The sequence below is a fragment of the Strongylocentrotus purpuratus genome, unplaced genomic scaffold (genome assembly GCF_000002235.5).
Source record: "Strongylocentrotus purpuratus isolate Spur 01 unplaced genomic scaffold, Spur_5.0 spur5_scaffold_6, whole genome shotgun sequence".
Classification (NCBI taxonomy): Eukaryota; Metazoa; Echinodermata; class Echinoidea; order Camarodonta; family Strongylocentrotidae; genus Strongylocentrotus; species Strongylocentrotus purpuratus.
In genome coordinates, this window is record NW_022145612.1 from 16,416,343 (window position 1) to 16,441,081 (window position 24,739).

Below are 24,739 nucleotides of genomic sequence, written 5' to 3' on the forward strand. Positions count from 1 at the left end.
GATCTCTGTGTATCATAATCTACATGAGGCATCTCGCTCAACTTGCATGCCTTGGCGTAGTAAGATCATTTAGGAAGACCTTATACATTTCCATTCTAAAATCGATGGAAATAAGTTTGAATTTACTTTTGAAACATCAAAATACATTCATTAGATATTAAGTCAAAGGACTGTTGTATTCAGAAGAAATAAATGTGCATTTTCTCATACTTAGAACACATTTTCATGAGTAAGTCAGCACAAGAAAACAGGTGAATTCAAGCAAATTTACGGGACAACCTGACACAAAATGAGAGACAGTATTCATTACTGATACCGAGTTTTACATATTTATATTATTTTTATAATTTGATTTCAAATCAAAATGTTGCATATTATGCATGGAACTTTGAAATATAAAATAAACACTACAGATTTTTTAATTTTATGAAACGACATTTTGCAATATATTTAGACACCCCTGCTTTGAATAATGAATTCGTCCACTCACAGAAATCTTTTCTTAAAGTTCAATTACCCATTATTGTCCGATATAAGTACAATATTGCATTTCATCCGGGTTATCTTGGTTCCATCATTATGATTCGTTGTATGGAAATATTGTTTTTAAACATTTTCATCGTGAAAAAAACAAACAGAAAAATGAAATAAGAAGCGCTAAAATAAAAATGTACATGTCAGTTCACTGGGCCGACCATTGCCAGACCTGGGGGGGGGGGGGGGGGGGGGGAGACCAAATTCGTGGAAAAATATTTAGCGGCGACTTAGCCAGCCGGTGAATAGGGGGGGGGGGGGGGGGGGGGGAGGGGAGGGGGGTAAAAGCACTTTTTTGTGAGTCGGGTCTAATTTGTGAGGAAATATTTTGCAGCGAATTATCCAGCCGGTGACTAATTAAGCGGGGGGGGGGGGGGGGGGGGGGGGGGGGGACACAATTTTGAAATCTTTCGTCTATGGCTGGCTGTCAAATTTGTTTGTTGCTACGACAAGCAGCCAGTGAAAACGAATTCTCTTCATACAATAATGGAAATGCAAGCACTAGTACTTTAAACAAACAGAACTTTGTTGCTCATTTTACCTGATTCGAGGTGTCATATAGGTCAGAAATGAACTTTCTAGAAATGTGATTTTCTCTTTGAAATTCAGATACCGTCCGCCAAATGGCTTTTTGGTAATAATAATAATAATAACAACAACATTTATAATGCGCACATATCCACCCCAAGAGATGCTTATGGCGCCTAACAATAAGGTTACATTTCACATAAGAAAGTACATGAGAATTTACAGAGAACGAACATAATTTAACATAATTCAATATAATTGAACAACATTAATTACATCAGATTGTGAAATATATTACGTCTTTACTAAGGAATTCAGACATTAGATAGGTTTTCAAATTTTGATATGATGACATTTTGATTGAATGTGGTAGGACAGGGAGTCCATAACCGGGGTGCAGCAGCTATAAAAGCTCTGTCGCCCCAACTCCTCTTTGTTCTTAATTGTATAATATTTGTTGAATTGGAGGAACGAAGACCTGCACGAGAACTTGAAGAGAGGAAATATATTCAGGGACAAAGCCATTTAGTGAACGGTATAGGTGAGTAGTAGAATGTTATATTTGATACGCTGTTCTATTGGAAGCCAGTGAAGGTTCTTGAGGAGTAGTAGGCCTATGGGTGGAACGTTTAGATTTAGTGACAAGGCGGGCAGCTGCGTTTTGAACCTTTTGTAGTCTGTGAATTTGGTATTTAGGAATAAAGGAGAAAGTTGTACAGTTAGCGAGATGAGATGTTACAAAAGCATGAATCATTATTGTTGAGTGGTTTGTTACAATTTCCTTATAGCGCAAAGATTACGAAGATGATAATAATTTTGAAATTTGTGCGTCAAGAGACATACTTGTATCGAAAATGACCGCACAAAGATTTCTTCAAATTGATTTTAATCACTCATGCGTGAAATAAAGAGGAGGATCTAAGCTTTACAAAACGTGTCATTTGTCAATTATGATAAAAAGTTATAAATAAAACATCGATAATTCTTGGTTTCGTTTTTTTGGGGGGACGCACTGTATAAAAAATGTAAACGCATGTAGGCCTAATACTGATATAAATTAGAAAAAATAAGGAATGGTTAACTGAAAGAATTTGGCTGCCCGATCTTGCCCGTCGTTATGTTAGAGCCGATTTCCCTTGCCACATTGCCCCGAAAAATTTGGGTTTTTGGGGTCCGCGGCTGAATCACGAAGGATTCGTGGTCATAAATCACAGCGCGAGGGGGCGCGTGACACTTGTTCTGACACCGCGGACCAAAATAAACACATTTTTCGGGGCAATGTTGCAAGGAAAACGGCTCTAACATCATAACGGGCAGAATCGGGCAGTCAAATCTGGTATCAACTTAAAGCTTAGACATCAGAGAAGATGTTGGTAATAAAATTTAAGCGAAAATCCCTGGAAATCCAAACATTTCCTCTGGATTTATAAAAAATAAATCCCCAAACATGAGTTTTGGCGCACTTTGGTTCCTCCATGGCCCACTGTGCGCCGTCCTCACCTCTGATAATTGCCCAATTCAACGGTGCCCCTTTTGCTTTGACATGCGCCCCTTTTGTAAAAAAGTGCCCCTTCCCTTTAATAACTACCCCTTTTTAACTCGGATAACTTTTTTTTTTTAGTTTTCCCTTTATTATTAGTGCCCCTTTTTCATTCTCATAAGTGCCTCTTTTCATATACGCGCCCCCTTTCCTTTCTAATAAGGAACCTATCCCTTTTGCATAAAGGCCCCTTTTCACTCTTATACAATAAAATTCCCCTATCAAAAATCTAATGGGTGCCTTTTTTCCGTCAAAAAAATGCCCATTTACCATTCTCAAATGTGCCTTTTTCATCCCTGGTGAGTGCCTCTTCTTTTTTTAGGTGTAATCAGAAGTACCCATTTTCACCTCTGATAATTAGCCTTTGTACTTTGAAACGTGCTCCATTCTTTTCTAATAAGTGTCTTATCCCTTTCGATAAGTGTCCCCTTTTCCTCTCATTATTAAATGTGCCCTTAATTTCAAGCGACTAAGAGCAATTTCTCCCAAAGCTCGATCGCTACGCTCGCTCGCGTTTATAGATGTTATATTATAATTATTTTATCAAAGATGTTATTTAGTCTTCCGTTATGAGAATGTGATATGCTTATAACCCCATCAGGATTGGGTTTTTTCCTCTCTGTAATCTTTCGCATTGCGACCTCACAAATTTTCGAATTTTTCCTCGCTCGCAAATGAATTTCCAGACCATCACACCCAACGTACTGCAAAGTATGCTAGCAATATATCTTATGATGTATAAAGAGAAACAAATATGGAAATCATCCCTGATAATGTAATCACAATATAGGGGTAATATACCAGCAGGCGCGTACGCAGGGGGGGGGGGGGGGGGGGGAGGGTTGAACCCCCTCCTCAAATGTTTTTATGTGTGTGTTTTGGGACCGTACCCCCCCCCATCCCAACTGAACGAAATATCGGTCGACCAAATTTTCGGGACCAAAAAATTAAATAAAATGTGCTCTTACCCCCCCCCCCCCCCCCGCTTATTCAGCGGCTGGCTGAGTCATTGCAAACATTTTCATCAATGCGTACGTCCTGTTAGTTAGTTTAGTATGTCAGCATTTATGTATGCATTAATCTTATCTGACGAGTTTGTTCTTTTAGGACATACTCATAAAGCTACTCATGAGGGACCTTAAATCCACAAGTCTTGCTTTCAACCAAGGTCACCTCATCTTTCTTTTGTAACTCCATACTTTGTTAACTTGTTACTATTCATGTCTAATTTGTAAATTGTATTATGAAAGAAAGATAAATAAAACTTGAACTTGAACTGTATACTAGTGCCTAAAAAATTGCATATTTTTGGTTAAAGATTCCCCTTTGCAGAACAGGTGCCCTTATTTTCTCCAGAAAGAGCCCCTTTTTTTGTTGTGCAAGCCCCCCCCCCCCCAATTAGGAAGTCGCCTATGACGGCACGCGTTATTTTTTTCTGCGGCACAGATTGGGGTTAGGTGCGTGTTGAGCCTATGGGAAAGTTTAGGGTTAGGGTTAGGGTTAAATCAAGACCTCTTAAAAAAAAAAAAGTCCCAATCTGTGCCGCAGAAAAAAATGACGCTGACGGCACGGGGTCCATGGGGTAGAGCTCCCGAAGCATAGATCTTGCTTTTTTGTCCGTTTTAGCATTTTTAAACACACGAAAATGGCTCTCCTCGCATATGCATAATACCCACACATTTTCAGTTGCTCTATAAGCTTCAGATGATACGCTTTTGATGTAGGCCTAAAACTCACTGAGCTAACATTGGGTATAAATCCAATTAGCTGTATGACGTTCAGGACATACCGGCGTGTGCCGCTCCAATGGGTGACTTTTTCACAAAAAACTCTAAACATGTTTTTTTTTAAACAAGAAATACAATTAAAAATGGGTCCGCAAGAGCGGGTGTTACGGGTGTTAGGGGTGTTTGCCAGGCAAATTAACACCAGAAAAACACCAGAATTTTTTGGAAAACGGGTCTTTTTTTTCGAGAAAAATGCCCGTATATGATCCCTAATAAGAGGTGTTTCGAGGCTTGAGCGGCCCACCCCAAATCCGAGTACCCCCCCGCCCCCCCCCCCATAAAATCCACACAATTTTCTCGCCTTTTGCTACTAGGAACGACGACGGAAAGCATATTTTCATTAAATACTTCTTTCAAATAGTAATTTTAGGCCCTGTGTGAATATGAAAACTTCTATACCTGAGTCCAAATATGTTATTTATTAGTTATCAAGATTTTGACCATTTCGATTTTTAAATCATTACGTAGACCTAATCGATCCAACAGGCAACAACGACCGCGACCCGTGGTCGTGGTGGATGATAACCCAAGATGTTGGCTAAACTTAAAGTTCTTCGACAAGAAGATAAAGCTTTACAGGAGATTGAGACGAAGCTTCGGGCACAACTCAATCGCTTGAAGGTATCGTTTTCCAACATTTTACAATCATTATGTCACAGTTGAGGATCCAGTGTGGCTTTATTTTTTTTCTTCAGTCCGACGTGTTCATAACCGTGTCGGGATGATCGAGGTTGGGTTGCACGTAAGAGAGCTCCGCTCCGTGCGCCCGCAGCAGGAGGCGCGGGGGAAAGTCCCGTTGAGTTACGTTCGTTGTGCATGCCCCGTAGGCGTTTTTTTTTCTGCGGCACAGATTGGAGCTTTTTAAAAAAGGGGTCTTGATTTACAGACTAATAATAGTGGTCGTGTGCGTACTAGTAGTAGAGGTCTGTTTTAATAGTGTTATGGTGGTGTGACCAAAGTTCGCGCGTGACCAAAGTTCGCGTACTAACACTAAAAGCGCTTAGGTCTATAACAGGAGAACGATACGCGATGCCTGTGTGGGACTGAGACAACGAAATCTTTGAGCACCGTCGACAACTCCAAAGGTCAAAATGCGGCATAAATATGTGAATAAGCTAGCTTTTTCACGCTTTTTATCATAACAAATTGTGTGTTTTTTACATGAAAATCAGTTTATTAGAGGGATCGACTCCGAAAAATAATGATAAAATTCCAATTTCTTACGCGAAAAACGGAACCTGCGCGCCTGCTTCCACCGTATCTGTGTTTGTGAATTTCAATGAATCTATGGTTCGTAAGAATACAAATTTAAAAGGGGAAAGAGGAGAGACAAAGAGAGAAAAGAGCGAGAACTCGTGTATGGCTGACATATAAAATGGAGACACATGATAATTTTTTCAAACAAACAAATGACATGCAGATAGGGACTACATTGACATTAACACATAAACATTGAAAAATATTGTCTTTTATTTGCAAAATTTAACAAGGGTATTTTTATCGGGCAATATTTCAATGATAGAGAGAAATTATTATATTTTCAAAGTTTCAATATAAAGTTCGGCTTCTGATTGAAACTACGTAACTTTTTGGAATGTTTACATATATAAAGCCCATCACAAGAGGGCAGTAAATATCATGCGCGAACTTAGGTCACACTTTTTGACGGACGTCGGTAGTGGTAAGGCTTCCGATATTCTCGTCTTATCATTGATTTGAAGTAAATAAAGCCTTGGAATGTTATATAATCTGATTATATGATAAATTACGAATCTTATGACGTATGGAACATGATATATGTTGATCTGGATTTTTTGAAATATGCAAGAAAAGAAAAATATCCGCGAACTTTGGTCACCCCTTCATACATGTAATCCACTACCGTATTGAAAATCATAACATCAACAATTAAAATGAAATTGGAAATCTGAAGAGGAGAACATCACAATTCAATAATTAGTCAATAAAACTTAACTAACTTGATATGACCCAGCAATTAAGCAAGATATAGCTGTAAAACAACTATGGTGCAAGACCCGGAAGCTGGGACATCCCCCCCCCCCCTTGAAGTTAGACCTGGAAGCTTGGCAGCTGGAGACGGCTTTCTTCCAGAAGCTTTTGGTATTCAAGGTATTCAAGGTATAACGAAGAGGAATGTTATCTAAACACATAGTTCGCGTTGGATATTCAAACTTCTTCGCAGCGCTATGCGCTAGCGAACATGACTAGTCTCACATACGTGCAGACACTATTCAGAAGGGAAAGAACATACTTCTCATAGGCTCAACACGCACCATGCCCCAATCTGTGCCGCAGAAAAAAATAACGCGCCCCGTAGGGCGCACAGTGCACAGTGCGTTGCGCTAGTATACCAGTGACTCGACTACCAATAATAATCACTCATTGATGTACGAGGGTTTGAGTTATTGAAAACAAATCATGATTATTCATTCACGAGAGTCACAAGACAATATCATGTTAAATAATAAATATGAACTAAAAGTAAAAGTCTCCAGGGGACTGGGGAGCTCTGACAACGATTAATATTTGCAAACAATGTGGTTGACCGAGTACTTTTGATTGTCTTTTTCTTGCATAGAATAATTTTTTTTCTTGTATATTTGTAAAGGTAATGTTACTTATAATATATGACCCAACTCCTCGTTATTTGACAGTGTATATAGCATTTTTTTGGGGGGACCTGAAACCGCTCTTACTTCTTAAGCAGAAAATGATTAAGCAAGAGATGAAAAAGGAGGAGATGTAAAATAAAGAGGAAGCGAAGAAGAAAACAAGAGAAGTAGTAGGAGAAGAGGAGACAGAGGTGAAGGAGAAGAAGAAGAAAGAGAAGATTATGATGATGGTGATGTGGAGTAGGTGGAGGGGAGGAGGAATAGGAAAACGGTGAGGAATTAGAGGAACATATATTCATGTATTTTATTAATCCTATGTCAATTATTGTCACTTTCAATTTGAATTTTATGAACACAGCAAGAGGAGCGTGTCTTAAGACGTCAAATGAGGAAAACTCATGAAAGAAGTTTGAGTGAGGATGATCAGGAAGTTACGAAGGTAAACAGTCATTTTATTTCCCAACTTACTAATCAGCCATAGCAACATATTGTACAGTTTCCATTTTATTTTAACCTTCCTTGTTAGACATGCTGTGGTGCTTTGTGATGACCACTGGTGTACTGATCGTGGGGGTTTGGGGGGGGGGGGGGGGTCGGGATGGTAGGGAAGGGAGAAAGATTGATGTTTGGAAAGGGAGATATGCATTTCATTTTTTGAGATTGTATATTTCTAATTCGATACCAGTGATTTACAGACATGATTTACTGGTTTTTTTCTCTCACTTTTTTTGTAAATGATATGCATTTTGTTTCTTTCTGCCCCCCCCCCAAAGTTTTTGCTCATTACGCCACTGGTGATGAATCTACAATGTAGAATTCAAAACAATTTTGGGTAATATTGTTTTCCTATCAAATACATTCCATTTCATTTTTTGCTGTATGTCAGGCTGATCTAATCAAGACTTCCCTCATGTTTGTAATTGAAATTTCAATAAAGTCCATCATTATTCAGATGAGAGAAAGTGGTGCTTAGGTAGTGACTTCAATGCTCGATGTACAATTAAAGATAGTCTGAAAATTTGAGTGAAAACGGACCATTATTAATGATACAAATTGGGAAAAACTGATCTGACTGATTCCTTAATTCTCCCAACTATATTATTACAATTTAATTACATTTTAGGTGAATGTAAATCGTCACAAGGCAATAAATTGGCTCTACATACTATTCCAGTCATTTAAGTGTCAAAAGATTTTTAATAGCCTGTTTTATTTATTTTTTCATCAAAAAATGGTTGGGAAAATTCAAAAATGGTTGGGAGAATTTACTGTTAATCACTGTTAGAGGGTGTTGCACAGTAATGCTTTCAAAGAAAACCATAGAAACCTTCGTGGTTGAAGAATTTTTTCAGGATTTTTGCATGTCAGTAGAAGGAATATAATAAGTAACATTTAATTCTAAAAAAAGCAATTTTTCATCAACCTTCAACTATGTTACTGAGTCACTCTAAAAGTTATTATGGCATTTAGATTTTATGCCATTCTTTGTAAAATCTAACCATCAGTTTAGATGAAATGTCAACATCAAAATTGGTAACAGCTAACAATGATACTTCATGATCAACTTATCTTACTGAACTGCTGAATGAAATGATTATTCAGTTAGGTTTGTTTCGTTTGGAAGTGCCATATTCACTTAAATTCAATTTGGCAGTTCAACTACATAAATGCACTAGCATAGTACATGAAGCGAGGTGCCCTTAAAGCCTTATCTTTTATATGAAGCAATCTTTGGTCCTAAATTGAACAATTGAATTTTAATGATTTACTATTTTTTCTGTAATTGATTTAAAAACATTAATTTCAGGACTCTGAGCCACACATGGACGACGAGATAATCAATCAAGAACCACTGCAGGATCTCAATGAGAGAGCAACTTCAATTCTGCAAATGTGTCAAGCACAATATATTGAAGAAAAGATGGATACAGAGGAAGAGGAAGACGAAGGGGAGGAAGAGGAAAATGACATTGATGAAGAGAATGAATATGATAATGAAGGAGGAGTTGAAGATGAAATTGGAGCCGAGTATAAAAAACTTTTTAAAGAGATGAGGGCTGAAGTAGACTATGAAGATGATTTTGAAGATTGCTGAGTCATGGTGACAAAAGGAATACTATCATGCAGGCCAAAGAAAAGAAGATGCAGGTTGAATGCAGAGGTTGAGGACCAATTTGCTTTTGGAGCAAGAAGCACGTATGGAGGCAAAACTTTCATCAGATGTCATCGGAATAATCAGAATTAACAAGATCACAAGACAGATGAATGTGGAGTAAATATCCTAAACAATTGGAGGGGGAAGTCTTTACGTCCTATATATCTGTAAAACTGTGAATGAAGAAAGGAAGATGCATTTAAGATTGAGGGCCAAGTCTTATTGGAGAATGAAGTATGGAATATGGAGTCAGAACCTTGATCATTTGTCATGGGACTAATCAAGGGATGTAAGCCAGATAAAGACACTTTATGACAGAGTAAATATCCTACAAGTCCGGACTGGAGGAGAGTTTTTATGTCTTGTAAGAAAGGAATATGCATTATGCATGCTGTATATTGTATGCAGAGATCAAGAGCAGAGTTTTGAGCATAAAGTGTGTAGGCAAACCCTTGAATATTTGTTATGGGAATAATTAACTGTTACAAACTTACAATATCAATGACGATATTAAATAACCTATAACCTTTGCATGATCTAGGTGCGAGATATATCTCCATCTTTGAGAAGTTCCATTCTAGCCTGAAGATTCATGCAGAACTGTTCAAGAAACTGTGGGTCACAAGGGTAGGGTACTTTGGGAGTGCCTGTGATGTGTCCTATTCAAGAACAGAATATTATGATAAATTATTATTATAAGGCTCCAATTACCAATACAGACTTAGATATCTGCCCTGTACTATGTCTGTTGAACACAAGTAAAATTGTTTTCAAAAATTGAATTCTTCGAGATGAATTGTGGAGAGATACATTGTAGGCATAGAAAGAATAAAGTTTGGTGCCTTACAATTGCAATAAGAGGATAGGTTGTATTACTTGTGTATGTTTTTTTTCTTCAGGGAACTAATTTTCTTGCCAAAGGGTGTTACCTGTTCAAGTTTCAAGCAACATTGTCTTTCATAAAAACTGCTAGGAGTATGAAGAGAATGGGTAGATGTATTCCGGTGCAAAAGATAAAAGTATTTAAATGTCAATAGAGACAACACTAAACTTCTTAAGGTTAAAAGAGAACCTATCCTTGAAAGAAAATCACTTTGAAAGAAAGGAGACAAGTCAGAAAAACAGAATGGTTCAGTTTGAATGAAATCAAATAGACAAAAGTAATGACATTCTTTGATGTGTCTAAGCTAAGCCGAACCAGGTTGAATTCCCTTTTATGCAATGTGACAATTGATTAGGCTTATATTAATTTCATACTGAAATATTTTGAGAGGGAGTCGGGAGTATAAAGACCAGCTCTCTTGTTTGCCAAAGTGAATGTCTGCCAGATATGTCGTTGAGATGACATATATTAGGCGCAAATGATAATTTGAACCCTTTTGGTACGACTCTCATCTCATTGGGTATTCGTCCAAAAATAAATCTCACTTGGGTGGATAGCCAAGATGCTTTGTACCCCCCCCCCCCCCCCCAAGAGAGGGAGGAGGGGGAGTGCTGCATGATCATGCCATTCATTACTTTATTGCTATTTATTTTATTATTATTATCAAATAGAAAATATGGTGTCTCGAATTGAGAGTTTATCTGGAGTTTTGTTAAATGACTGATATGCTAAATGAGAGAGTGTGTGTGTGTGTGGGGGGGGGGGGGGGAGGGTTCAGAAAACTTTACAGAACAATAAGGATCAAAAGTAAAGCTGCTGGTATATAATTGTGGCATTTAATAACTTTCTCTACTCTTTGATTTACATGCATGTTTACAGTTGAGAAGGAATAAACTTGTAAAAACCAAAAGAAGTATGCTGATTGCTGACAATGTTACATAAATCTCTTTGTAAACAAGTATCCTTTTTTATAACTCCTCATGTTAAGATGAAATTTGACCATCAAAACTGGTGATAATGATAATTCATGATTGCACTATCACTATCAAATGATCCAGACTATTTACAAGAGACTTTATACAAAGTTCTTTTTGGTGGTTTAAACACATGTTCATACTTGTATCTGTCACAAATCACTTACTCTACAAGATATAGAAATTTAATTTAAACAATTAAGAAACTGGAGAGTAATGAAAAGGTAATAATCTGTGAATTTCTTTTATTCTTAAAATTTAACAAAAATTTGACTGAAAGGGATAGTTGAGTTCTGTTTTCAGACCGCAAATGACTTCAAAGTGCATAGTTATTGCTCTTATTCTTATCTATGTAATTTTAGACCCCAAAATGTGTGAAATTTAGCCCATACGATCATACCAATTCAGATCCACTTTAAAAATTTGGTGACCGTTAATTAATTAATTAGTTAAAAATAACAATACATGGGCCAGCTGGTCGTGCATAATATACATGTAACCAACACGAAAAAGCCAACAAAAAAGTCAACATCGGCATTGGCTGAAATACGACGTAAAAGGCGTAAAAGAAATATTTCGTTTTTCAACGGCTTTTTCAAATTATTGAATATTTGTGGTCGTACACAAGCATTAAAAATCTATGGATATTTCAGCTGTCTCTGAACCGATTTTGTCTTTTAAATTGTATGTTCTTTCATATTTGACATTCATCTCTTTCATTATCTCAAAACAAAATATTTTGTGTAGCGCCCTCTGCAACAGAACTCAACTATCCCTTTAAAATTTGACATATCAAAATGTTCAATTTAGTCTTGATTTGTAGTAAATCACAATGAACATTTCTTCTTCTTTTTTTAAACCATAGGCTGAAATACAGAAGTCTTTTAATAATGCTCCACTCAAGAGTTCTAACACTGTCTCACACATTTTACATTTTTGTTCATATATAGACTCATCAAGATGACATATGATCTCAAAGCAAAACATGTTCACCACAAAGAATAGAGTTACACTTGAGTAATGATTCTTAAGGGTTGGCTGCTGGTGAGAGATTCTACAGTTTTCTCAAAATGGCCGGTTATTTTGCCTTGAGACCAGTTCATTCAAGGTAAAACAAGCTGGTTACAACAAAATTCCATGGCCAAAATTGTGATACCAGTCTATCTATCCCTAGCCATCTTGATCAACACAAGTCACCTCTTTATTGGTATACAGATTACAGACCTTTCATAACTGATCACAGTTACCGGTAAAACATGTCTATTTGTCTACAATAAGAAGAAAAAAATGCAGCTAATATTTTGGAACATGAAAATAAATACATAATACAAAAAATGTGCATATTGCACCAACATTACATAATGCATCCTTTTGAGAGAAAAATATTGATGGCACGTCAGGATCCACCTAATTAAAACATTGACGATAATGGATTTACTTGACAAATTTCCCTATGAGAAAAAAATTATAAATTGTGAAGTGCAGTAATTTCTACTTTACAACCAAATCAATTGATTACTTCACTACTTGTTTACAAATGAAATGCTTGCACATTAATTTAAATGATAAATTCAGCAAGTCATTTGAATCTACATGTAGTCCGCCTTGTTCAGGACCAATACACCAGCAATATCACACAATACATGATATGTTTCTCAGAAAAATGACAGTGGTAGGTAGTTGCAGCACAATTTTCCCTTCATTGTTTTGCAAAATGAATAAAGAAAAACCTGGAAAATTTGAATTGGATTTATTTCTAAATTTTACACCAGCAAATATTTCATTTGCAGACTTCCAGTAAGTTTTCTTTAACACAGTAAAAATGGATTTAAGCAAAATTCATGAGAGGGAAAATTGGCAACAAGTACAATTGTACCTTTATAGCTACACCTGACATTCAAGAACAATATCTAGTTGTGGTAGCAAAAAAGGAAAAGAATTTTAATTTGTTGATTAAGTCCTCATATTGTTACATCTGTATCAAAAACAAATGTTTGAATTCCTATTGGGTCTTATTAAAATTGTAAATGGGCTGTGGCACACTGTACCCTGTAAAGTTTCCTCCACCCATCCATTCTCTATATGGGTTGGGGTAAGTTCATCACCATGGAATACAGGAGACATATTCAATATAGCTTCTCTATATTAGCTATGGAATTGTAAATATTCACATGACGAAAAGTTGGAAGGAGTAGAAACCAATAAATACAAATTAATAAGACATTGTAGACCTGTCAGATTCTTGTGACAATATAATCTTTTAAGATTCACTTTCGCAACTTTAATAGGATAAATGGCCAGATGCAAGCTCCTTTCGTTACATGTATTTGCCAGCCATCAGCGAGAAACATACATTTTGGCATCACAAACATCCCCTGACTTCCTACATTCTAGCCAGCCATCAATTTGCACAGAAGATTCTTGCTTCACTAGTAGTCTTTTGAATAGCGTTCTCCTTTTTTCTGTACTGGGTGTCAGTCCTGCCCCGATGCTGCTGATATCTTGCCATCAACAGCCACAATCTTGACCTTGTCAACTGTCACAAAGTCACCATTACGGAAGTCCACATCGTTAAGAACAAAAGTCCAAACGTTGTCACAGAATCTGTAAGTATTTAGATGACCCTGAAAGAAATTGAACAAAGAAAAGGTTATAGTAATTCAAGACTTTACCAAAGCATGAATCAAGTTGAGTGAAAGGAATGTGATCATTCACAACAGTCTAATCATTAATTTTCTCCTATATCTTTCCTGTCAATGGAGAGACTACAGAAATATTAAAATGAACGATTGATGTAAGCAACAATGGGGGAAAACCTAGTTTGCCAGGCCTCCTATGTCGTCAGTTTCAGGAAAAAGTTACTTTGTTCAGTCATTTGGCGAGAGGGGGGTGGGGCACGAATGCTGAAAAAGGCTTGTATAACAAAACAAAAAGGTTGACCCGTATAGACTTTACACACCAGACTTTTGCAGAAAGGGGGGGGGGGGGGGGGGGGGGGGGTCGCTGGGAACACGCATATGTGTACCCTAAATAACACTGAGTGGGGGGGGGGGGGGCGGGACTATTTTAGGGAAAATGATCTTCAGTCTTGACTTAATTATTTTTTCTTCAAATAAGAACATACAAATCCAACTTTTTATTATACCTTGAAACTGATCTTGTTTTTAGTCTGTTTGCCAGAGCATCATTGATGGCACGATCAAACTTGAGCAGGACATTCAGAGCAAGTTGTGGTGTAATAAGCCTTGCCTGTATGGGAGAGAAAAAATGATTTTAATTAAGCACAGGATCAAGATACATGTTTTTTTAACTCACATACAGATTTCTCTCACTTGAGTTTCCCTGCATTTTACTCTTCCGAATACAATGCCTGACAGCTAGAACAGACCATAGCAGGGAAAAAATTAATATTTATTTTTCGGGGGCTACTTTTCAAACTTGCCTGCATGAAATCAACACTCTAAAATTTGTTTTGTATAGAACTCTAAGAAAAAATTTACAGGGGCTCTTTTCAGATTTTTAGGGGCTCTTTTGGGCATTTCGGGGGCTATTTCGCCCCGAGCCCCCGTGTATTTTTTTCACTGGACCATAGCTTGGTTTGCCAGACTCCTGATAAAATAGTTCACTTTCCCATAACCCATTCTCTATATAAATATAGGTCATTCATTCAGGATTCACAATGAAAGTATACCAGTTGCCAATACACATATTTTCACCTTTTGGCTTAACAAAAAATCTCAACGTTAAGGGCTTCAGGCATTCAAATATATTCTTTTACATGTACTGGTATGTCAAATATATCATTCAAAATTCCTTACATGTATATATCAAATATCCATCCAATTGTTTGAAGGGTGGGTTGTTATCCAATAAAAAATATATGTATGGAATGAACTCCCTGCCCTGTTGTCTGAAGTTCTTAGCCAAAAAAACCGGTAAGCCAAAATACCGGTAAGAAGGAAATGGGTATTTTTCCCCATTACTGAGAAAACAACTTCAATTAGATCTACAAATGATATAAATAAATATTTATCATTGGTAGTCACCGGAAGGAAAGCACCAGATATAAATAACTCATATTTTCCTTCCAATTTCTTTTCCCTTATTCTCATCTTATCATTCTATTCACCTGTCTTCTTTCCCCCTTATTATTTTGGTTCTTTTTGCTTTGTTAATTCCTCAAATCTCCTCTTCTGTTCACAGTGGATTCCATGCGTGCACCTCCATAGACTTAACTAATCACTCTTATTGTGAAATAAATATCAAATTGGAAACGCGAAAACAATTTTTTTCGTGTACACCTCATGTCTTTGCATTTAAGCCTGAACCAACATTGCGCACTCTTGTAAATTGTGCCTAGACTAATTATCATCATGCATCAGGAACACAAGGAAGGTAAGCAAATGGTTATCACTCCGGTACCAAAATCATGTATTTTTTGTTAAATTCTTGACAAATTTTAAAGTGCTTTAATTGAGAAGAAAGAATAGTCCAGTAGTCCACTAATGCTCATCATCAATTCAATGAGGATCTGAGATTACAGTCGCTAACTGCATGCACGACTTTGAAAAATTGAAATCATGACCATTAGACCCCCCCAAAAAAAATCAGTTGGCTGTCCTCGACCGTCCGCTCATCAATTTCGGCCCCCTCATATTTTGTTTTGTTTTTGGAGCAATTTTTGTCAAACATACCATTTTATTTTTATGCATAGTCTATTGCATGTTTGATGGTAAGATCAATCCACCGAACCCACTCCGTAGCGCCTATGGTTCGCTTCTGTCTCTAAAGAGAGGAGCCGACCTAGTCCAAGAAGTTACTAGCTAGTAACTTCTTGCCTAACAGTTAGTCAAATCAGAGGCTAACGAACGAAGCGACAGAAATTTCGGTCTAACCAAAAAGTTAGGCCCTAGATCTACACGTAGTGCAGCGCCTAGAGGCGAGCTAGAGCTGAGGTCAATACGCATTTAGCATTGATTCTAGATCTATGCTTCTATATTAAAACATTTGCATTTTGCTAAGCCTCTTCTGTCTTTAAGTTACTCACCTGAATTAATTCGTCCAGACTCTCTTGCAAGCTGTTTCCAAGGGCTGTGTTTCTATATAGTTGATGGCTCATCTTTGCTGTTAAAAGTGGTTGTAAAATGTCAAATTCTGGAGTAGACTACGATTAGTTATACACAACGCATATATCGCTTTTGGTGTCGCTGAGTGGACAAATTAAAATAGAAATGTAGTCTACGATGGTACTAATCGAAAACCCTATCGAATGGCAAAAAAACAGAAGAACAAAAGAGAGAGAGAGAGAGAGAGAGAGAGAGAGAGAGAGAGAGAGAGCTAGAGAGAGAGTGAGAGAGAGAGAGAGAGAGAGAGGGAGGGAGAGAGAGAGAGAGAGAGAAAGAGAGAGAGAGAGAGAGAGAGAGGGAGAGAGAGAGAGAGAGAGAGAGAGAGAGAGGGTTATTATATATATATTTTTTTTGGGGGGGGGGGGAGGAGGGGGAAGGGGGAAGGAGGAAGGGGGAGAGAGAGAGTAGAGAGGGAGGATACTACGTTCGTAATTAATTATACCGTTCTGAAACCGATGGGAAAGGTCAAAGGTGTATATATGCACCCGGCCAAGGGGGGCCCGTTTCTCGAAACTGTCATAAGTCTTACACTCAATGTTACACTATAACTTTGACATTGGTTATCCAATATATGTGTACAAAAATTATAACTAGGAGCGAGCATAGCAAGCGAGCTTTTGGCAAATTGCTCTCAGTCGCTTGAAATTAGGGGACACGTACTTATCGAAAGGGTTAAGACATTTATAAGAAAGAAAAGGAGCACGTGTCAAAGTATTAAGGCTAATTATAGGTAAAAATTGGCCACTTCTTGGACCTAAAAAAGAGGCACGCACCAGGGATGAAGGGGATTTTATGAGAAATGGGCATTTTTTGACGGAAAAGAGGCACCCATCAGATTGTGATAGGGGCATAAAGTGATAATTGGCATTTATGAAAACAGGGATAAGTTCCTTATTAGAAAAAAAAAGGGGTACATATCATTGTTAAAAGGGTAACTGTCAGAGGTGAAAAGGGGCACTTATCGCACATGCAAAGAGGCACTTATGAGAATGAAAAGGGGGCACTAATGATAAAGGGAAATGTGCATTTGTTAAAATAAAAGGGGCACCCATCACATTTTAATAGGGGCATTTATCGGAGGTGAAAGGGGGCTTATATGAGAAGGGGGGGGGGGGAGTGGCTCTTATTAAAAAGAAAAAGAGGCACATGTTAAAATAAACGAGACATTTATCAAAGATGAAAAGGGGTAATTATGAGAAGGGGAAGGGGCACTTATAAGAAGGAAAAGGAGCATTTATTAGAAAGGAAAAGGGGAACGTGTCAAAATAATAGGGGCTCCACTAGTCAAAGTAAAACGAGTATCTCTCAAAATTGAATAGGGTTATTTTAATAGATGAAAGGGCATTTATTAAAAAGGACAGGGGAAACATGCATGTGAAGAAAAAAAAGGTGCAGCTAATAAAAGGGGAAGGGGCACTTTTTACATAGGAAAAGGGGAACTTGTCAAAGCAAAAGGGGAACCTCTGATTTGAATAGGACAATTATCATAGGTGAAGGGGCGCTTATCAAAAGTGAAAAAGGGCACTTCTCGTACCTGAAAAGGGGAACTTACTAGAGATTAAAAAGGCAATTATGAGATTGGAAAATGGACACTAATGGCAAAGGAAAATGGGAACTTGTGAAAGGAAAAGGGGTATGTGTAAAAATAAAAGGGGCACTTATCAGAGGTGGAAAGGGGAAGGGGCAGTTAAACAATTAATAGGGGCACTTGTCAAAGTAATAGGGGCACTTTTCCTTCCGGGAGCACTGCCTCTATCCACGTAGTTAGACTTATGACGGTTTCGAGAAACGAGCCCCCTGGTATATATATTTAGAGGTCTATTATATGTTCATGGAGAACTCGATTTCTAAATGAGATGCAATGATTGAAACTATATAGCCTTTAATACAAATGTATAACAAAATGTATAGCAATATCCATTTGTATTATGACATTCTGCTTTCCTTTTGATATACATCTGATTGATTTACACAAAGCTTTTATAGAATCATTATAGTCCCCAACTGACAATTCTAAAATTCATAACCTAAACCATTTTAAAAACGTGTGCGAAGAAATGACTTTACTTATTTTGAGAGATTTATTATATTATTGTCCATAAATATCTACAAGTTTAACCGCCAAAGTGTGTATGAGATATAAAGCAAAAATACTGTACAGTTTATCAGCACGTCATGGGCATCATTTTCGTACATGACGTAATATGTGAAGTCTTCTATCAAGTAAATGTATTCAAATCTTGGATGCTTCCTTCCCAGATGTGTGTGGTGATGAAGTATCATTCCCTTGCTAAGTATTATCCCTTACAGAACAAAATCGTGAGATTCATCAACTATTCTGGTCCAAGAACTCATGTTGGCTTCATCCAACTTTCTAAAGCTGGTTTTTCTTGAAGTCAACCTTTGACCCTAATAAGGCCGGGGGGGGGGGGGGGGACATTATGGCCCCCCTCCACGATTTTTCTGATTGCTCAAGAACGCATATAGATGGCGCCCCGCCACTTGCTGACTTTTTTCTTTCGAGTCTTGCGCAACTTTTAAAAGAATTTTTTTGAAAATCGGACCTACGGTTACAATGTCACGTGACCTTTTGTCTTTGCATGTCAGCCCGAAAATCGCTCATTTTCGTGATTTGTGTACGAAACATATGGAAAAGTCATTTTTCCTAAAAACAGATCAAACATGGGTTATGGGTCTTGTTTAAAGTTTAGGTGGTTGTTTTGGGTGTCAAAATAGTTGAATTGTAGTAAGAAATGAAATAAAATAAAACAACAAAAACAATGAAATACGTAAGTTAAAAAAAAACAATGAAATACATAAGAAATTATCAAAACAAGGGATAACATAAGGAATAAGCTGGCTCTTCCAAATTTGTTTGTTGTATTATTATTCAGAATGGTCTAATGAATATATGTAGTGAAAAAGAATGCCTAATTATGAATAATATATGATTTATGGGTAAAAATGTGAGTTTTATGACTTTATTTGCATAAATTACCATAAATATGCAAATGAGTGAATTTTTCAAAAAATTGAAATTATCATATTATTCTATACACTTCACTTGACATGCGTGCAAATTTTCGCGAAGATCGGGCGCTTCGCGGCCGAGATCTTAAGGGGGGGGGCCATTATGGCCCCCCGGCCATACTAAGACCTCATATAGCCCGGCCTTATTAGGGTTAATATCAAAACAATTCGTATTGCATCACGTGCATAAAATATATCATACTAGGTCGAATCATATTCGATCCCACTTCGATCTTGTTACCGACTCTCATGATTATAATACAAGAAATAACCGATTCTACTTTAACTATTACCATAAAAAGTATAGGAAGTATTGGCATTCGTTTTATTACATTGCCATAAAACATTGGAATTCCCTTCCTAATGATATAAAGGAAAAAAAAAAACTTTTCTCATTTTAAGGGGAAATTAAAGGAATACCTTACACTTGAGAGACAGAGGAGAGAAGCGAATGACATGTTATATTATATGATTGAACTATAGCCTGAATACAGATTTTTTTTTCTTCCTGCTGATTCGTACTTTTTAATTTTGTATATTAAAAGGTCCAGACATCTTCCTCCGGCAGGTGACCTATACAACCATAAAGCTGAAAATCTCTCCTTTTAGAATATTTAATCAGCTCAAAGATTTAGGTGCCCTGACAGTGGGCACTTCATTTTTAATTATTGCTTGAACGGGATATGAATTGTTCGGAATAACCGAACTTTTTCAGAATACAGCCCAGAGCCGGAATTCCAGACATCTTCCTCCGGCAAGTGACCTATACCACCAGAAAGCTGAAAATATCCTCTTTTAATGAAAGGGATATAGCCATTGTGCGGAATGACCGATATTTTCAGAATACAGAGCTGATATTAAAGTTAAACAGTATTGAGTAAGGTCCAGACATCTTCCTCTGACAGGTGAGCTTTAACACTAGAAAGCCGGAAGTTATTACTCATTCGTTGATAATATTATTTTGAAATAGACGAGAAATATAATAATTTTCTAGCGAGAAGCATCTAACCAGATTAAACTTATAAAAAAGCAGAAACACGAAGTTGCAAACCATCCAGAGACTCCTAATAAATTGCATTACTGACTAATTAATTATGCCATTACAAATCTATATTATCAGTTTTCTTATGTATGCATGGCGTATATACTATATATTCAATACTACTGAATGAACGCCATTAAACTATTAACAACAATAACAACAGCATCTAAGGCCAGGAGAGACAGAAAGAGAGAGAGAGAGCGAGCGATATTTTTCTTTTTCTTTTCTTTCTCTTTACCCTTTTGACGACACCGTAAGTGGTAAAGGCGCGAAAGAACTTTTACAGCGCACGCAAGATTGAAGTTGGCCGGATTCCAGCCGGAAAACCAATTTGAGGAATGTGAAAAGTATAAGGGTCTAAGATTAAAATTGGATTAACGCAACTAAATGAATTATTTATTGACCTGATCTTGAATAAAAACGAAAAGTTTGCAAAAATATTTAAATGAAATATATTTTATATTAAACTGGAAAAAATAAGGCTAAAAAAGACGGTAGTTTTCCTATTACTCTATGTGTAATATAGAACAATCAGAGGGGGTGGGGTAACTTTGGATCGGTACGCTAGCGCTCAGAGAAAATACCTATTGATGAGATTAATGGAGGTTCAAGAACAAGGTCTCATTTTCCCCAAAAATGACATTTTATCAAAAGTTAAATGGTTCTTCGATAGCAGAGAAGTCTTTCTGCAGACGGTCATTTTCCTAACTCTACGTGTACTACCTATGGGACAATCGGAGGGGGAGGGATAACTTTGGATCGGTACGCTAGCGCTCAGAGAAAATACCTATTGAAGAGATTATTGGAGGTTCAAGGTAAAGGTCTCATATTCCAAAAAATGACATTTTATCAAAATTTAGATGGTTCTTCGATAGCAGAGTAGTCTTTCTACAGACGGTCATTTTCCTAACTCTACATGTACTACCTATGGGACAATCGGAGGGGGAGGGGTAACTTTGGATCGGTACGCTAGCGCTCAGAGAAAATACCTATTGAAGAGATTAATGGAGGTTCAAGGTAAAGGTCTCATATTTCCCAAAAATGACATTTTATCAAAATTAGATGGTTCTTCGATAGCAGAGTAGTCTTTCTGCAGACGGTCATTTTTCTAACTCTACGTGTACTACCTATGGGACAATCGGAGGGGGGGGGGGGGGGGGTAACTTTGGATCGGTCCGCTAGCGCTCAGAGAAAATACCTATTGAAGAGATTAAAGGAGGTTCAAAAAACAAGGTCTCATATTTCCAAAAAATGACATTTTATCAAAAGTTAGATGGTTCTTCGATAGCAGAGTAGTCTTTCTGCAGACGGTCATTTTCCTAACTTTACGTGTACCACCTATGGGACTATCGGAGGGGGGGGGGGGGGGGGGGGGGGGGAGATAGTGAACACATTTTTTTTTTTTTTTTTTTTTTTTTGGGGGGGGGGGGGGGGTCCCCGAAAATTAAAAAATTTGCACCCCTTGAGCGCCTGGGGGGGGGGGGGGCCCAACCCCCCAAAAAGTTGAAAATCACGTGGTTTTTACATGATTTTTCATATTGCTCCGTTTAGTCTCATTTCACAACGCCCCTATCGTCAGAGCATGATCAGAGTCAGCAGCCTAACATGTTAGCCTATGGACGTTTAAAAAAAAAAAAAAAAAAAAAAATCATTTTTTGTTTAAACGAAAAGCACATCCACCCGATGTACGTTATCACTAGCTCTTTCATTGGAGCCCTCATGTCTCATTGACTTTTGAAAGTTCACCCACGTAATTTTTCAAAATAGGTTGCAAGCTCATCATTGCCTATAATACACATGTGAAACAAGTCTAACTTTGGACTCAGTTTTCCAAGCGATTTGAAGATTATAGGTCGAGCACACGAAACATAAAAAGCATGAATTATTATAGATCACTTCTGCCTATTTCATTATGTCCATTTCATCCAACCCCCCACCGTAATTTTTCAATTTAGTAAAAGCAAACATGTAGCCGAGGTAAGCAAAAACATGAATATTCATGACACACCATGGACTATTCGGTTATTAACAGAGGGGTGCAATCGGTCATCACGTCAAACTCCCCTAATTGCCACCAAGTATTTCATATAATTATATAGTTTGGTATGTTTCTTTTACTCACTCATGAATTATTAAATATCAATGATGGTTTAAAGAAATGTAAAAGAAATTTTAGTTTATATTTATTAACAAAGTAATTTATATTTAGCAAAGCAATCTCACATACAAAATGACTATCAAGTGTCGTCTGCTACGCCGATTGTCGCATGCTTCGTTAAAGGCACATATTTATCGTTTGGACTGTAAGGTATACCAGGGAGATTTGTATTTTCCTGCAGTACAACGTATAGCAGGAAAACGTTGATTATGCAGATCCTTTTAATGATTACGTAATCGAAGTGGCGAGGCGGTATGGTTTGAATAACTTAGGCAGGTGAAAGTTATTGTATTGAGAAGGAAAGGAATGTTCAGAAAGGCATAGAGAGGGAAGTGGGCGTGGTAGTCATTCTAGCTTTGCACCTACATCAGTACAAGAATACACCCGACGGCGCGGTGGCCTGTACTTATAGCGCGCGAACACATCACACCCAATAGCATACACCCGGTACCCTGCAACACAGTGGAACATTCTAAGAAATTTAAAAATTATCTACAAAATGGACCTCTTGAATCATCTGAGAAGTAACTTACCCTATTCTGATTACTTCAATGAATGTCAAAATAACAATGGCTGCTTTTCCATCCAAAAATAAAACTAGTTGCAATTAGAAATAGTCAATTTCTCGATAATTTCACAAAATATATTTGCCGCCGCATTCAATATGACGTCATAATAATAATAATAATAGCCTAATAGTCCACTCCAAATTTTTATTAAACCGAAACGGAAATTCTTTTTGCCCAATTGATCGTGAGCCCGGCAGCCACTGAGCAGCGCCAGATCGACGTTGCTCTATCCCTTAATGTTGAACGCCTAACAAGGTAGCAACAACTCCCATCTTTTAACGTCTTTTGGTATGACGCGGCCGGGGTTCGAACCCACGACCTCCCGGTTGTCATTGACAGCTGATTGGCTAGTTTGGTAGTGACGTCGAACGAGCTATGTTAACTTTGTGCTGCAGTGATCGAGCGAGCGAAAATGAGACAATCGGAGCAAAATGTTTTCTCAAGGGGGGGGGGGGGGCGGCCCTCCCCCCCCCTGGATCCGCCACTGCTAGCTGCCCCTGCACCACACCCGGAAAAGATAGCTCAGAGCGGAGCTTCTCAAAGTCCGGACCGCCCTGGTGTTCATGTGTTTTTTGTTTACCTTACTGAAGAGAAACCCACATAGGCCCTCTATCAAAATGTGCAAATGGTACCATAATGTAGCGTCAAAAATCGTCGCGCTGCACACAGCTAAAATTAACATTTATCCCATATTATGTTCTGTAAACAATAGAGAATTGTCACTCCGCATATAATGTTAATTTGTACCATTTGAGACATAGATATGACATTTCATGGACGTATTCTTTTAGTTTTTAGTAAAAGAATTTTCATCATTCCATGGCCGAGATACAAGACTCATTTTCTAAGTTATAATTCCAGTACTGTAAGTTTTAGGAGTAGATTGTCTGAACATTTTTGCATCATGGCGATGCTTTCGTCTTGCAATCACTCAATTTGTGCCAAAGTTGGTTTAAGCAGCTTACATGTCGTAAACTAATGTAATTTTCCCTCTGGTATTAGCTACGTACATACCACTTTGATTGTCTTCACACTTGAAGTATTTATAAAATCACAAACTTATGTGTATGAAAGCAATTGATTAAAACAAAAAAAATTAGCCCATTGTTTAGGACCTTGGGGGGGGGGGGGGGGGAGGGGGTACTCAGATTTAGTTTTGACTGGGGGGGGGGGCGGCTGAAGCGTCTAAACCCATGTCCATTTTAAGGGTCATCTTGGCAGAAAATAGTACCCATTATTAGGGACTTTCATTCAAAACGCAAACCATGTTTAAAGGAATGCCGTATTCCATTGCATAAATGATATACACTTTCACGTACCGTAATCCCTTAATTTATTTAGAAACAGCTTTCCCAGTTTTTCCTCTAATTTCTTTTAAACGTTGCACACTTTCTTCTACTTCCCATCAGAGGCGGCGTTCCCGAGAGGGGAGGGGGCTCAATGCCCCCCTTTTTTGAAGTACCCCAAAAGTGCCATTTTTACGTAAGAAAGTGACCCTTCCCCTTTTAATAACTACCCATTTTTAAATCCGATAAGTGCACCTTTTATTTAACATATGCCATTTTCTTTTCTAATAAGAGCCACTTCCCCCTTCCGATAAAAGCCCCTTCAAATCTGATCGGTGCCCTTTTTCTTTCAACAAATGCAAATTTTTCTTTATTATAAGTGCCCCTTTTTCATTCTCATAACTACCCCCTTTCAAGTGCGATAACCCTTTTCACCTCTGATAATTTCCCTTTTAACAATGAAACGTGCCCCTTTTCTTTCTAATCGATCTATC

At 37.6% G+C, this 24,739-nt stretch overlaps 2 protein-coding genes across 2 annotated transcripts; one reads left to right on the forward strand and one right to left on the reverse strand.

Moving 5' to 3' along the window:
* The first annotated feature begins 4,872 nt into the window (after positions 1 to 4,872).
* Positions 4,873 to 11,200, forward strand: LOC115919333 (snRNA-activating protein complex subunit 5-like). The gene is made up of 3 exons (XM_030972838.1): positions 4,873 to 5,010; positions 7,381 to 7,461; positions 8,830 to 11,200. Exons 1-3 carry the CDS (start codon positions 4,921 to 4,923, stop codon positions 9,115 to 9,117), a joined length of 459 nt encoding a protein of 152 aa, XP_030828698.1. The 5' UTR covers positions 4,873 to 4,920; the 3' UTR covers positions 9,118 to 11,200.
* An 822-nt stretch (positions 11,201 to 12,022) lies between these two features.
* On the reverse strand, positions 12,023 to 16,237 carry LOC752355 (transcription initiation factor IIA subunit 2). The gene is given in 4 exon segments (XM_030972831.1): positions 12,023 to 13,658; positions 14,180 to 14,199; positions 14,202 to 14,283; positions 16,082 to 16,237. Coding segments are annotated over 4 exon segments (324 nt in total). The 5' UTR covers positions 16,154 to 16,237; the 3' UTR covers positions 12,023 to 13,508.
* Positions 16,238 to 24,739: the final 8,502 nt, after the last annotated feature.